The sequence below is a fragment of the Astatotilapia calliptera genome, chromosome 14, assembly GCF_964374335.1.
Source record: "Astatotilapia calliptera chromosome 14, fAstCal68.1, whole genome shotgun sequence".
NCBI classification, from domain to species: Eukaryota; Metazoa; Chordata; class Actinopteri; order Cichliformes; family Cichlidae; genus Astatotilapia; species Astatotilapia calliptera.
This window is the reverse complement of record NC_137435.1, coordinates 3,991,280-4,002,883: the sequence shown is the minus strand read 5'-3', so window position 1 is coordinate 4,002,883 and position 11,604 is coordinate 3,991,280. Positions and strand designations below refer to the sequence as shown.

Sequence of the window (11,604 nt, the reverse complement as noted above, 5' to 3'; positions counted from 1 at the left end):
CTACCATCTTTATGCGGTCTGAAATCATCGTTGGCTGAGTGTTACTGGTCAAAATAATGACAACTCAAAGTTTCAGAACAGAGCAACATTTTAAAGAAGCCATCCCTGTGAGGTTAGTGTTGCAGGTAATTGGTGCATACCAGGGAGTAGTTTTTTGTAGCCTTTGACCCGGTTCTTGTTTTCATAAACAGGAAACATGTTTATATAACATGTGTCAATACATTTGCACTTTGGGTCTCTGCCGGACAGCCGACAAACAAAACTAGTCTGGTTTTAATATCGTACACATGGAAGGATTACTGAGATAACAGGAGCCAAATACTTAGCATCGACCCATACTAATGCTGGCACAGAGGTGGTGTAAACCTTTGCTGAAACATCTTTACTTTAGACACATTTCACTCTTTATTAGTATTAGTCAAATGTACGAAAATAAACTGGACACTGATGTTTGTCGAAGAGATTTATTGAAAAATAAAACTGCCACTGTCACCATATAAGCCAGGAAGAGCAGAAACTGTTGAAGGAGCCCTGTCAGAAATCCACCTGAACAACTGCATTTGTTTTAAAATCAAGTGATGGGGACAAAGCAGAGGAGGAAACTCCCGCTGCACAGTGATGCTGATCTGATTTTATCACAAAGGATGTGCAACAACAACAAAAAAAAAAAAAACCAACTAAAAAATAAAAAGCAAAAACAACAGGAATGTTGCATCATATTTAAAGGCATGCAAGCTGGCAATTATCTCCCTCTGCCATCATAATCAGGAACTAAACAGATCAACCCAGGCATCGAACAACAACATTTACAAATTTTCAATGGGGAACCTTTTTTTTTTTTTTCCCCTTTCCCAAGAAGAAATGGCTTCTTGGTTCTCAGAAATTCATCCATTTACTCCACGGAGATCCTCAAATTACTGCTAAAAGTAATCTTCAACATTACCTTCTTACAAATCAGTGTTGGGGAAAAAAAGGAAAAGAAATATGGCCTACACAGCAACAGCAACATTTAAAACAATCTGTATCTAGTGGAAAATTTGTTTTTATCTGCTGTACTGATTACATCTCAAACAAGGATGCACATAGACTACAGCCCTGGGGAGAAAAACCGCACGAAACCGGGACAAGACAGACAAATTCAAAAACAACAAGAAAAAAAAGAAGTTGCTGCCAGGGTGTAAAAGCAGAGAGGGTGCAGGGGTTAAGGGTTTGTCTTAGGGACAGTGGTGGAGGGAAAGAGGGGGGGGGGGCAAATAGTCGCCTTCGCTCAGTCGTCTGCTGGAGTAGGGCTTCGGTTTGGAGTTGCCGAACGGGAACGACTGAAACAGAAAGGAAGAGGAATTAGCCCGCCGCAGGGGAGGGGTGGAAGAAAGTTCGGACAGGTGTTAACATTCTTAACAACAACCCTTGACCTCTCAGGTACACTTCATGTCATCTGCCTCTAATCTTTTCAGAAATAGCTATCTATGTTCAAAAGCTAAATTCATAATTGAACCCCCAGAGCAAACGCTCATTGAAATAAATGGCAGGTCTTTGATTGACACTGTCTCATGTTTTGCTTCTAGAGCTGCTGGTTAGCAGCATTTGTGCTCTAAGAAATGCAGAACTCAATCCTCCCCTTACCTACAAACACAGACAAGTTGCTTCAAATGGTAACGATGAGGCAACAAGTGAGACACAGTGAGAAAAACGTATCAGACACATCATCCCACTAATATTCATGGTGCCTGTTTGTCTTTCACTCACTCGCCCAAGCGCTCTCACATGCAGACACACACTTACGTACTATGAGCATGCTTGTTAAAAAGGATCAACTTTAACTTCTACAAAACACCTTTTTTTTTTTCAGACTACATCAAGCCTGCAAATGTTTCTTTTCACCATCAACATGAGCTTGTCAGGGGGTTTGATTTTTGGTTACCTTTGGAGACAGTGGCAGAAACAACAAGTACAGAGAAGCGAAGGATGAAAGGACTGAAGGACGGATGACTACAACTTGGAGATACACTGCGCTGGGAGGCTCTTGAAGACTGATCTCTCGTCAGCTCTCTCACTTTCAGAAGCTAAGACAGAGGCGAAGAACTCTGGTAGGTAGGTAGGGGGTCTGGTAGGTAGGTAATGGATTTAAAAATGCCGAACTGTGATCTGTGTGGGTCAGCCCTCTGGTACATCTGAAGGCTGGCTGGCTGGGTGACTCTAGTTGAGCAACTGTATGTGTGCACGGGCTGATCTCGTCTGAGCGTGTGCGTCGGTTGGAACAGACACCCATTCACTGTGGGGAGGGTTCGGTCGGTAGGTCGACCTCTTTCTCGCTGTCTAACACCAGATGCAGGCGAAGGCTGATCTCAGGTCAGCGCTTAGTCAACCTCCCGCAGGACGTACACACCGCCAGCTGGCAGACCCTGGGCCTGGGATCAGCTGCGGTGTCAGTGCAGTGCTCAGCTCCCACCACACGCTTTAAAGAAAATATGAAAAATAAACAAACTGTGCTGCAAAGATGCTTACCGCAAGTCACACCTACGGCGTCGCTTTGTCTGATCTCTGCTAGTAGCTGTTTTTACTTTTTTCCTCTTTTGATAGAGCCAGATTCAGTAAATTTTAAGAAAGAATAAAAACATTAAATTCTTTGTTTAACACTTGTCAATCCAGTAAATTTTTAAAAAGTAATAATTCTGTCAGCTTAAGATAAATTTAGACCAAGGTACATCAGTGAGGAAAATATCAAAGGAAGGCAAGAGCAGAGGTAGTCTTTCATGTGCTTTCTTTTCAGGGTAAAGGCCTGATTAAGAGCCAAGCTGCAAAGCGCTGACAATACAGAGCCATCAAGAGCTGAAAAAGAGAGCACAGGAAAGAGATCCAGTCATTCCTCTAGGTATACCTCCCTAGACCAGACAGAGGGCCGGGATCCCTGTCCTAAACCCCACCCACTCCACTGCTGGCAGCGGAGGCAGAAGATCTCTCTGTGCTGAAGAGGCTGACGGATCTCGGAGGTCGTCCATCTCGTCATCCCGCCATCCCGTGGTGGTCGGCTGACAGCAGCATGCCGCTTCCAGTTGGAAGGAGGGTCTATTTAATTCCCTGCCTTACTCTGGCTAAGGTGGAAAAACTTAACTGACCCTCAGCAGGAACGCAAGATATCTAAAATCTGTTATTCTTGATCTAAAACTTAGATTATGTTTTGGTTTAAAGAAGAAAAAAAAAAGACTAAGCATCAGAAACTCAAACTGTCTACACCCTGTCCAAGTGAGAGAGAACATCTAGACCGAGGGCTTACCTGTTCCTCTTGTGGTTAGCAGACTGAGAACGTGACCGGGATCTGGACACAGAGCGCCCTCTGGGAGCAGAACCGGACCGAGAACGAGACCTGGAACGACTGATTAAAGACAGAAAATATTTTAGACACCTTCAGATGATAAAGACGATCTTATATCTGCAGACACATGTAAATGTGTCTGCAGAGCTGCATTTCCCTGCTCAGCTGAATTCTGTTAAACACTTCAAGAAGTTCAACTCATCTTGCAAGCCTGTTATAATTAAGGATAGGCATCTGTCAAACCAGAACACTATTCGATCCTCACTCTAAACCATTCCTCTAGTCTTTGAAGATCGCTCCCACCTAACGGCCATTAAATTTCTGCCCAGTCGTGGCACACCCGAGACATGCTCCCTTTACCTGGCAGAGTCTTTACTGAGCCTCACCTTCGTTTCTCACTCACACACATACCTTTGAAGGTTTTTCCTGCTGCATGCCATTCTTAATTGCTCCTTGGGTCTTTCTGATTCTGATCTAAACTCACCACCTGTTACACACCTGGGCTGCAGTCAATTAGTTCTTAGGAAAGTTGGTAATTGAGAGAAGTGACCCTGAAGTATGTGCAGCCAAAACACCAGAGTGTCAAGTTCTCTAAATACTAAGGAAGGATGGAGGATGCTTGAAGACTTGTCCAATGTCATTTATTTATTTAGATATTACAGCCGCATTACTGCCACCTTTTGGCAGTAGTAGTGTGTTCCACTGTAACAGTAGCCAGTAAGCATCGACCAAGTCAACCATTTTTTAAATAATGTATTACTGAAGTGGCCATCACCATTAATAATGCTTGTTCATCATCACTACACCATCCATACATTAACATGAAAAGCACAGCGAGTCCATGTTACCACTGAAAAAAGTGATTTACAGGGAAGAACCGAGTGATATACAAATGTAATTTCTCATGTAGCAGCGGTCAGAGCACAGCATCAGAGCAACAAACAAATTCACTGCGTCTCTCTAACAGTGAGTTTGGGATAAGAATAGCTGTGGACAACTCACCTTCTGGCTGGAGTCCTGGACTTTGAGCGGGCAGGGGATCCAGACCTGATGTCACAAAACAAAAAGCAGCGATTTCAATAAAACTTTGGAGAACAGCAGGAACACCCAGTAATTACTCTCCAACTTGTTTCTTAAAGAGGTTTCAGTATCACAGACAAATGTCCATATGCTACAATAACCACACTTTGTAACCAGTTTTAACGACACACCCGTCATCAGTGTTTGATGTAAGATGGTCATAAAACTTTGTGTTTAACACTTTTAGAAGTGTTTTTAAATTTCCTCAGGTTTAAAATGTTTGAGAAACAAACAGCCAAAACATAACAGGATGTTAAGCACGATTACAGAAGACGTTTGGCTCAACTCTCTGTGGACTACCTGTGTTTTGTGCATGGTGACCAAGGAAACCCTGTAATGTGATCTGCTTTCAGTGATGCACACCACTCGCCCTACAACTGTGCAGGTCTCCTGAGGCTGCTGCCTGCGGCTCTCCTCACTGCGGCACTTTTTTCCTGCAGCAGAGGCAGACCCAGGCTACTCGGGTCTAACACCTAGTTCATGCTGGCTGCTGCCGTTTTGTCTCTTGCAAAGGGTGTTGTGTTTTGGTGTCGTTTTGCTTGCTTATGCACCTCATGATCTTTGTAACCTGGTGCATGAGGTGTGGCCAGGTTGATGACATGAATGTCACCTCCATTTCAATATCAGTCCAAGGGCTCAGATCAGCAAATTATACAAAGTGTGAGCTGGAAAAGTTGAGACTTTCTAGAGAAAACTGATGCTCAATCAGAGAGTGAAGAAAACTTTGTCATTTCAAATTATTTACTCCTTTACCAGCTCTGATTCTGAGTTGTTTAGGATGTTTTCCTTATTGGAGTACCAACAGCTACAAGAGACCTCAAGTGCCAGTATCTACAGCGACACGGCTACAGTCCTGTTACAGTTGGTGCATGCCCGTAAAACCAGCTTGTCCTGTCTCACACGTCTTTTTAATTGTTTTTATTGAGTCTTTACCTTTACATTTAAAGATTAAGTAAATGCCATGCTAAAAGACTTGTTTAGAAATGTAAGAAATACATGTTTAAGTTTTTTAAGGTAAGTTGGGCTAAAATATTAAGATTTCAATAATGACCAAAAGAGTTTTATTTTAAATAATTGAAGGCTTAACAGTTGACACAACTTTAGTTGCATAGTAGGCATCTGTTGTTATAGACCAACTTTAAGTCAGTTTCAGCCTCTGAGAAACTGAATTAGCAGCAGCTACTCATCTTCACTCATCATAGGAAACTGTATTCTTACCTGCTCCTGCGTCTGGAATAGGATGGCGATCTGCGTCGGCTCCTAAAAAACATAAATAAATAAAAGTTTGCACAACAGAGTTGGCAGAATAAACACCAGAAAAATTACACAGCTTAAGAGATTGCAATAACCACACGCCGACACAGTGATGAGCACATTTAGTCGTTGGCCTTTCCAAATCTACCACAACCAGATTTTCTTGTTGACATATCACAAGGTGTGTCTGTGCGTCAGTGTCGGCATACCTGCTGCGGCTGCGGGAGCGGGAGCGAGAGCGGTAGCGGCGCCCGCGGGACCTTGATCTGGAGCGGGATCGCGATCGAGAGCGAGACCTGCAATGAAAAATAAGAAACGAGTCCATCCGCATTAGTCATCCATAACATGGCACTGGTTTTATAATGGTACAAAATGGCAAACGAGCTACATGAGCCTTCAAATGAAACATGCTTTCACTTCACCTGCTGCGACGGCCTCGCTTGCTAAAGCGGTAGCAGTCATAGGCGTAGTGACCCCTGTCCCCGCACTGGTAACACCGATCGTTGGGGTCGAACTGGCGACGGCTTGGCCGCCCACGGCCCTTTCTGGAGAGACCTGTTGACATCTCCACACGAACACGGGAACCACAGAGGATCCTGAGCAGAACAATTCAGTTTTTCACTGTTAAGCACAGAATAATTAAAGAAAAAAAAGAAAGAAAAGAAACACCCTGTACGTGAGACACACGAGACCAGTCCAAGGAAAACATTTACTCACTTTCCGTCCATGCCTTTGACAGCATCTTCTGCATCTCTGGGATCCTCAAACTCCACAAAGGCAAACCCAGGAGGGTTCCTGGCCACCCACACACTTCTCAGTGGGCCGTAATAACTGAAGGCTCGCTCCAGCTCCCCCTTTGCAGCGCCATTGCCCAGGTCACCGACGTACACTTTACAGTCAGTGGCCCGAGACGAGCTACGGGAGGATGAGTAGTAGGACATTTTTTCCTCACCTGCAGGGAGATGGTAAATATATTTAAGACGGGGATCATAGTGAGAAGAATACAAAAACGTCCCTCTACATTTGGGAAATAAGATTAAATGGAGTAAACTGTTGTGTCCCATCAAATTTACTCAGATTTAACTTTTTAAAAATTTTATATAGGAAAGGTTGAAATTTCTAGAATATGCTTGTTTTCTGCCAGATGTTACAGTTAGTGCATGACTGCTGCGTGGAAGTGTGTCAGAATCTTTCTTTCTTTTAAACGTCAGGTTACTCAGAGCAGCCGGAGCACAATAGCTCAACTTTTCATTGACAAATTGTATGTAATTTGTATAGTATTTTTTCTCTCTCTTATTTTCTTTTCTAAATGTACTTGTATATTGTTCACATGTTGAAATAAATTACCAATCAATCAATCGAAGTCAATGAAATTGAAGGACTTAATGGCAGATTTTCAACAACCGTATTCATGTGAGTGACACATGGTGAAATATCCCTTTGTGTTTCATGTGAATGCATCATTAAATCCTCAGGTGTGGTCCTCCTGCCCTTTCCAAAAATTTACACTTAAATCTAAAGGTGAGCTTTTACCACTGGCTTTATAAGTACCTACATGTAGAGATCAGGTTTCCTGAATTAGCGACCGTGTTTTGTGTCTCCTACTATCTGGGTTGTACCTAATGCTTATCTAGTTTGGTTAATATTGCATACATTAAGACAGTTGGAAAAGTGATTATAAACCCATGACCCTTACAGCGAGGGGGACCTGGTAGCTCTGGTATATTTTGCTGGCATGGTTTGGAACTATAGAAAGACTCCCTGCAGATACTTGAATCAACCAGCTGTATATAAACTGGGGGGGGGGGGGAGACGACGACGACTATATTGCAGAACACCAAGGCTGTTTGAAGGAACAGTGAGATGTTAAAGTGCCATAATTGATCTGCAACCTTACAGCGTGCCAGAAACATCCTACACCTTTAAACAAAGATCTAGGGCTGTGCGATATGACCAAAATCTCATATCCCGATACAAGACATCTATCGTCCGATAACGATATAATATTAAAAGAAAAAAAAAATTATATATATATAAATCACAAAAATTTTACATTTTCTGTACATTCAGCTCGACTTGCGTAAAGTGTTTCCAGCTGGGCGTCGTGCACCTGGAGTCGACCGAAGCATGAAACGACACATTTTTAGACATAAGTTGTAACAGCCGCCGTTTTCTTTGTGAGTATTTATTACACGGCGTGCTGCGGGGCAAGGCCTGTTCTAACGTTTGAGTCTAAGGTCTATTTTTTAGCACCTGGCGGCTCTTTTTTGCTTCTCATTCGTAAACACTCTGCATACTCTTTTATGTGATTAGGTGTATTTTGAAAGGTCTCAACAGGATCTTGAGCTTTATTGTGAAAGGTTTATGTAGAAGATAAACAAGCGGAGGTTTTACCGTTGCTGTTGCTAACGACAACGCATAAAAACAGTCACTTGTCTGTCTGTAGTGTGGTTGTATTAAATATAAGAGAAAGAGAGAACTTTAAGAAATGAATATAGCCACTACAGTGACCATCAAAACCATGAAAAAATATTGCTGTAAACAGTTTATTTTGCGACACCACGAAACAAACGATAGCGTAAAATGAAACAATAGATGTTTTTATATCGTTATCCGATATATATCGTTATATCGAACAGCCCTACAAAGATCAATCACCTCCTTTTAATTTTAAAGTCAAATTCAGCCATTTCTGATTCAAACATATTCCTGGTGTATCCTGTAACCCTGGCAACTGACCACATGTGTGAAATTAAACTTGTCATCAAGCTCTGCAGAAGTACTTCCCACATCACCATTTTTAAAAATGTTTAATGCAGTAGGACCTCATGTGGTTGGCCTGACACTGTTCCACCTATTTTAAACATGCCATTGTTCCACCCTGGCTGAAAACAAATGTAGCCAGGACCAATCTTTACTGCCTTATTTCCCACAGATTTTAGAAAAGGTTAGAGCTGAGCAGGATTTTCCTTTTCTGGAAAGGCAGAAAAAGTCAGTGACACTTTGATGGGCTCAGGAGCAAATTATACAAGTTTTGATACTGTACAAGTAGGTAATATCAAGTGGTCGGTGTGTTCAATTGGTGTCCTGCAGACAGTTATCTTGTCATCATTTCTTGGAGAAAAGGCTGCCTTATCCTGTGGCGATCCAGAAGGATCTACACCTCTTGGACAGATAATTGCTCATTTTAAAAACATTTGCCATCTATATCCAGTGACATGCATCTGTCCTGTTCTTGCTGACCTAAGGAGCTCTCCACACTTGGTTAAACGCCAATTTCCTAAAGTTAAATTCTAACAAAACAGAAACTCTTATCACTGCTCCAGATATTTCCACCCCAAGAATCGTAGCCTTGGTTTCCAGGTGCTTGTGTTCTAATCTACAACTACTACTCGTTAAGATGTGTTATTTTTAAGATGGAAATGATGCAAACTGTTAATGCTTTTACATTTTTTGTAAATTTTAAAGCTTTGAAAAGCAAAGCACCCAGTATATTAATGCCTCTTACTCGTTTAAAAACGCAGAGATAAGAAATTTGGCATACTGGCTACATAAAGGCTTTCTTTTATTGATTCCGAGGTGGGTTAAAAACCGCTTAAAAAAATTCTATTGACACAGCCATTGGGGTGATTGTGTGTCCGACTTGGGTTGATCATGTCCGTTTCATTGTTTCGTTTCGTCTTCTTTTGTATCAGGTACTTAAAAGATAACCTTTATCCATCAATGCTTTTACAAAGGTCATCTTTCACACGCAGGTACGACGCTCGTCATTTATTAACCGGACCAGTAGCTTTTTGAAGTTCACTACATCTATATATCTGATAACGGCCAGGCCCCGAGGCCCTCCGATCTGGTTGGATTAAACTATATTCGCTGATCGATCTGTGTAATTCACCGGCGTCTTATACAATACGATCGTTTGTCTCCCGCGTATTTTTAAGCGAACACCGCTGGGTATCCGTTCAGGAAACCGGCGCTAACCTCCGTGTGCGTCTCACAGACGGAAGGCCACGCCACTTCCAGTTCAACACCACACTTTTAAACACCAACTTTATGCACGCAAATAAGCTAATCGGCTACAAGTAAAACAGAAACAGCAGCTCTTGTTGAGTTTGCTGCATACGCGCGAGCAGTTATTTTCGGAATTACTCGAGGCCTTGGTCCGCGCTTGCCTATAAACAATGGCGGTAGCACGCGTTAGCCCGATCTTACCTTCGTCCGATGATTTCTGATTCCGCTCCTAAGACGAACTTCAGCCGCGTCAAACTGAAGCCAGACGTCGTATCGTCACAGTTCAATTTGATTTCTGCGATTTAAACTGTTTACAAAGCCGAACAGACGATCATCAGGGACGCTTCCACATGGCTCTGCCGCAAGATGAGCGGCTACAAAAGCAAAAGAAACCAACCACCACTGCAAAGCGACTACCGCAGCTGCGCACTGTGACTTCAACAGCGAAGCAGGAAACGTCCGGTGAATATTTTCAAAATAAAACGACCAAAATGAAGAATTACCACAGCAAGAACTTCCCACTTTAAGTCCCAAAGCAGAAAAGCTGATGTACTTATAACTGCTACATTTCTTAATGACTACAACAATTGGCTCCACATTAGCTAAGCACGTGTATGGTTTCACAAGTAGTCAGTATATCTCTAATATGATCTTGTAGTTTTGCTTGCACTTCCTTGATTTAGTTTAATTTTAACCCTGAATTTTCCAAAAAGCCCTCTGATGCAAACCTCTGGACTCACAGATCGTTTGTCTACTTTAAACAAACACACAAACAAAAATTTTAAAATGTACTGCTGATATAATATGAGGATATGCCATATCCTTATTTATACCTACTGTCAAATTTTTGGAAACAAATTGTTTTAAAGATTATGAATAATAACATTGACAGTAACTAAATCTCTCCATATTAAATTTAACTCACAGTTAATCTTAATGGTAGAGCACGACACTAAAAACAGTAGGCTCATCAAAAGCATGATAAAGCTTTCTTTTTGAAATTTAAACATAAAACCTCCTGTTGAGACAAACAAAAACAATGTTGTAAATTGATGTTTGTTTTTTAATGTCCCCTTGTGCTGATGTAACAGATCAAGTTTAATAGACAAGCTGTGCAGATACTGTCTTTATTGTATCAGTAAATGCATCCCTGATATAAAAGACATGTTCATTTCCTAACCATGTGGTGGAAACTCAAGAGATTTCAAACTTGTTTTACATTGTGGGCCATTTACAGCCAATGTTGGTCTTAAGTAAGCTGGACCATTGAAACTAGCCTGTGACTCAGAAGCTTAACTGCACATTCAATCTTCAGGATATCTTCATGTAAGAAAAAAAAAGTGCAATTTCCACACTGTGCTCATTTTTTCTGCATTATGAAGAAATGCTGGTGCAGTTATTGAAAATCATTCAGCAACTCTTTGGTCTTAAATTGTCAGAAATAAATGTATGAATTATATTATTCTGGTAGCTCACTGACCAAACTCACTGAATTAAATTAAGCTCCTAGGACCTGGCATCCACATTTGGGCACATCACATTTTAGGTTGTCTAGACAACAATACAAAATTTTGCTCTTTCAAATGGCTTTCAAATAAGCCATATTGCTCAAAGGGGCACAATTGTTTTTATACTCAGGAAAAAATGTTGCTGTGTTCGAGTTTTGCACATCATTACTCAATTGTGGCTTTATAGGGTTCTATCGAACCCTATAAAGCCTATAAAGCCAAACAGCAAAGAGAAATTAAAATTGCATGTCATGAAACAGTTTAGGCCATAGGATTTTAAATAAGCGTTACTTTTTCCTACTCCGTTTTTCAACACGTTATTTATTAATAATAATGGATTGCATTTATATAGCGCTTTTTGGGGCCCTCAAAGCACTTTACAATTCCACTATTCATTCACTCTCACACACTGGTGGAGGCAGCTACAGTTGTAGCCAC

At 41.5% G+C, this 11,604-nt stretch overlaps 1 protein-coding gene across 2 annotated transcripts; it reads right to left on the bottom strand.

Annotated features, from left to right (window-relative positions):
* Positions 1-448: 448 nt before the first annotated feature.
* On the bottom strand, positions 449-10,113 carry srsf7a (serine and arginine rich splicing factor 7a). Of its 2 annotated transcripts, XR_003274370.2 has the most exons (9): positions 9,860-10,103; positions 6,365-6,599; positions 6,070-6,243; positions 5,857-5,943; positions 5,612-5,653; positions 4,316-4,360; positions 3,275-3,373; positions 1,922-2,455; positions 449-1,319 (listed from the first exon to the last, which is right to left on the bottom strand). XR_003274370.2 is itself a non-coding variant. In XM_026191263.2 (8 exons), exons 2-8 carry the CDS (start codon positions 6,586-6,588, stop codon positions 1,268-1,270), a joined length of 723 nt encoding a protein of 240 aa, XP_026047048.1. In that variant the 5' UTR covers positions 6,589-6,599; positions 9,860-10,113; the 3' UTR covers positions 449-1,267. The 2 variants fall into 2 exon arrangements, 1 of the variants encoding a protein (XP_026047048.1); XM_026191263.2 differs by lacking the exon at positions 1,922-2,455 and having other exon boundaries at positions 9,860-10,113.
* Between the last annotated feature and the right edge of the window lie 1,491 nt (positions 10,114-11,604).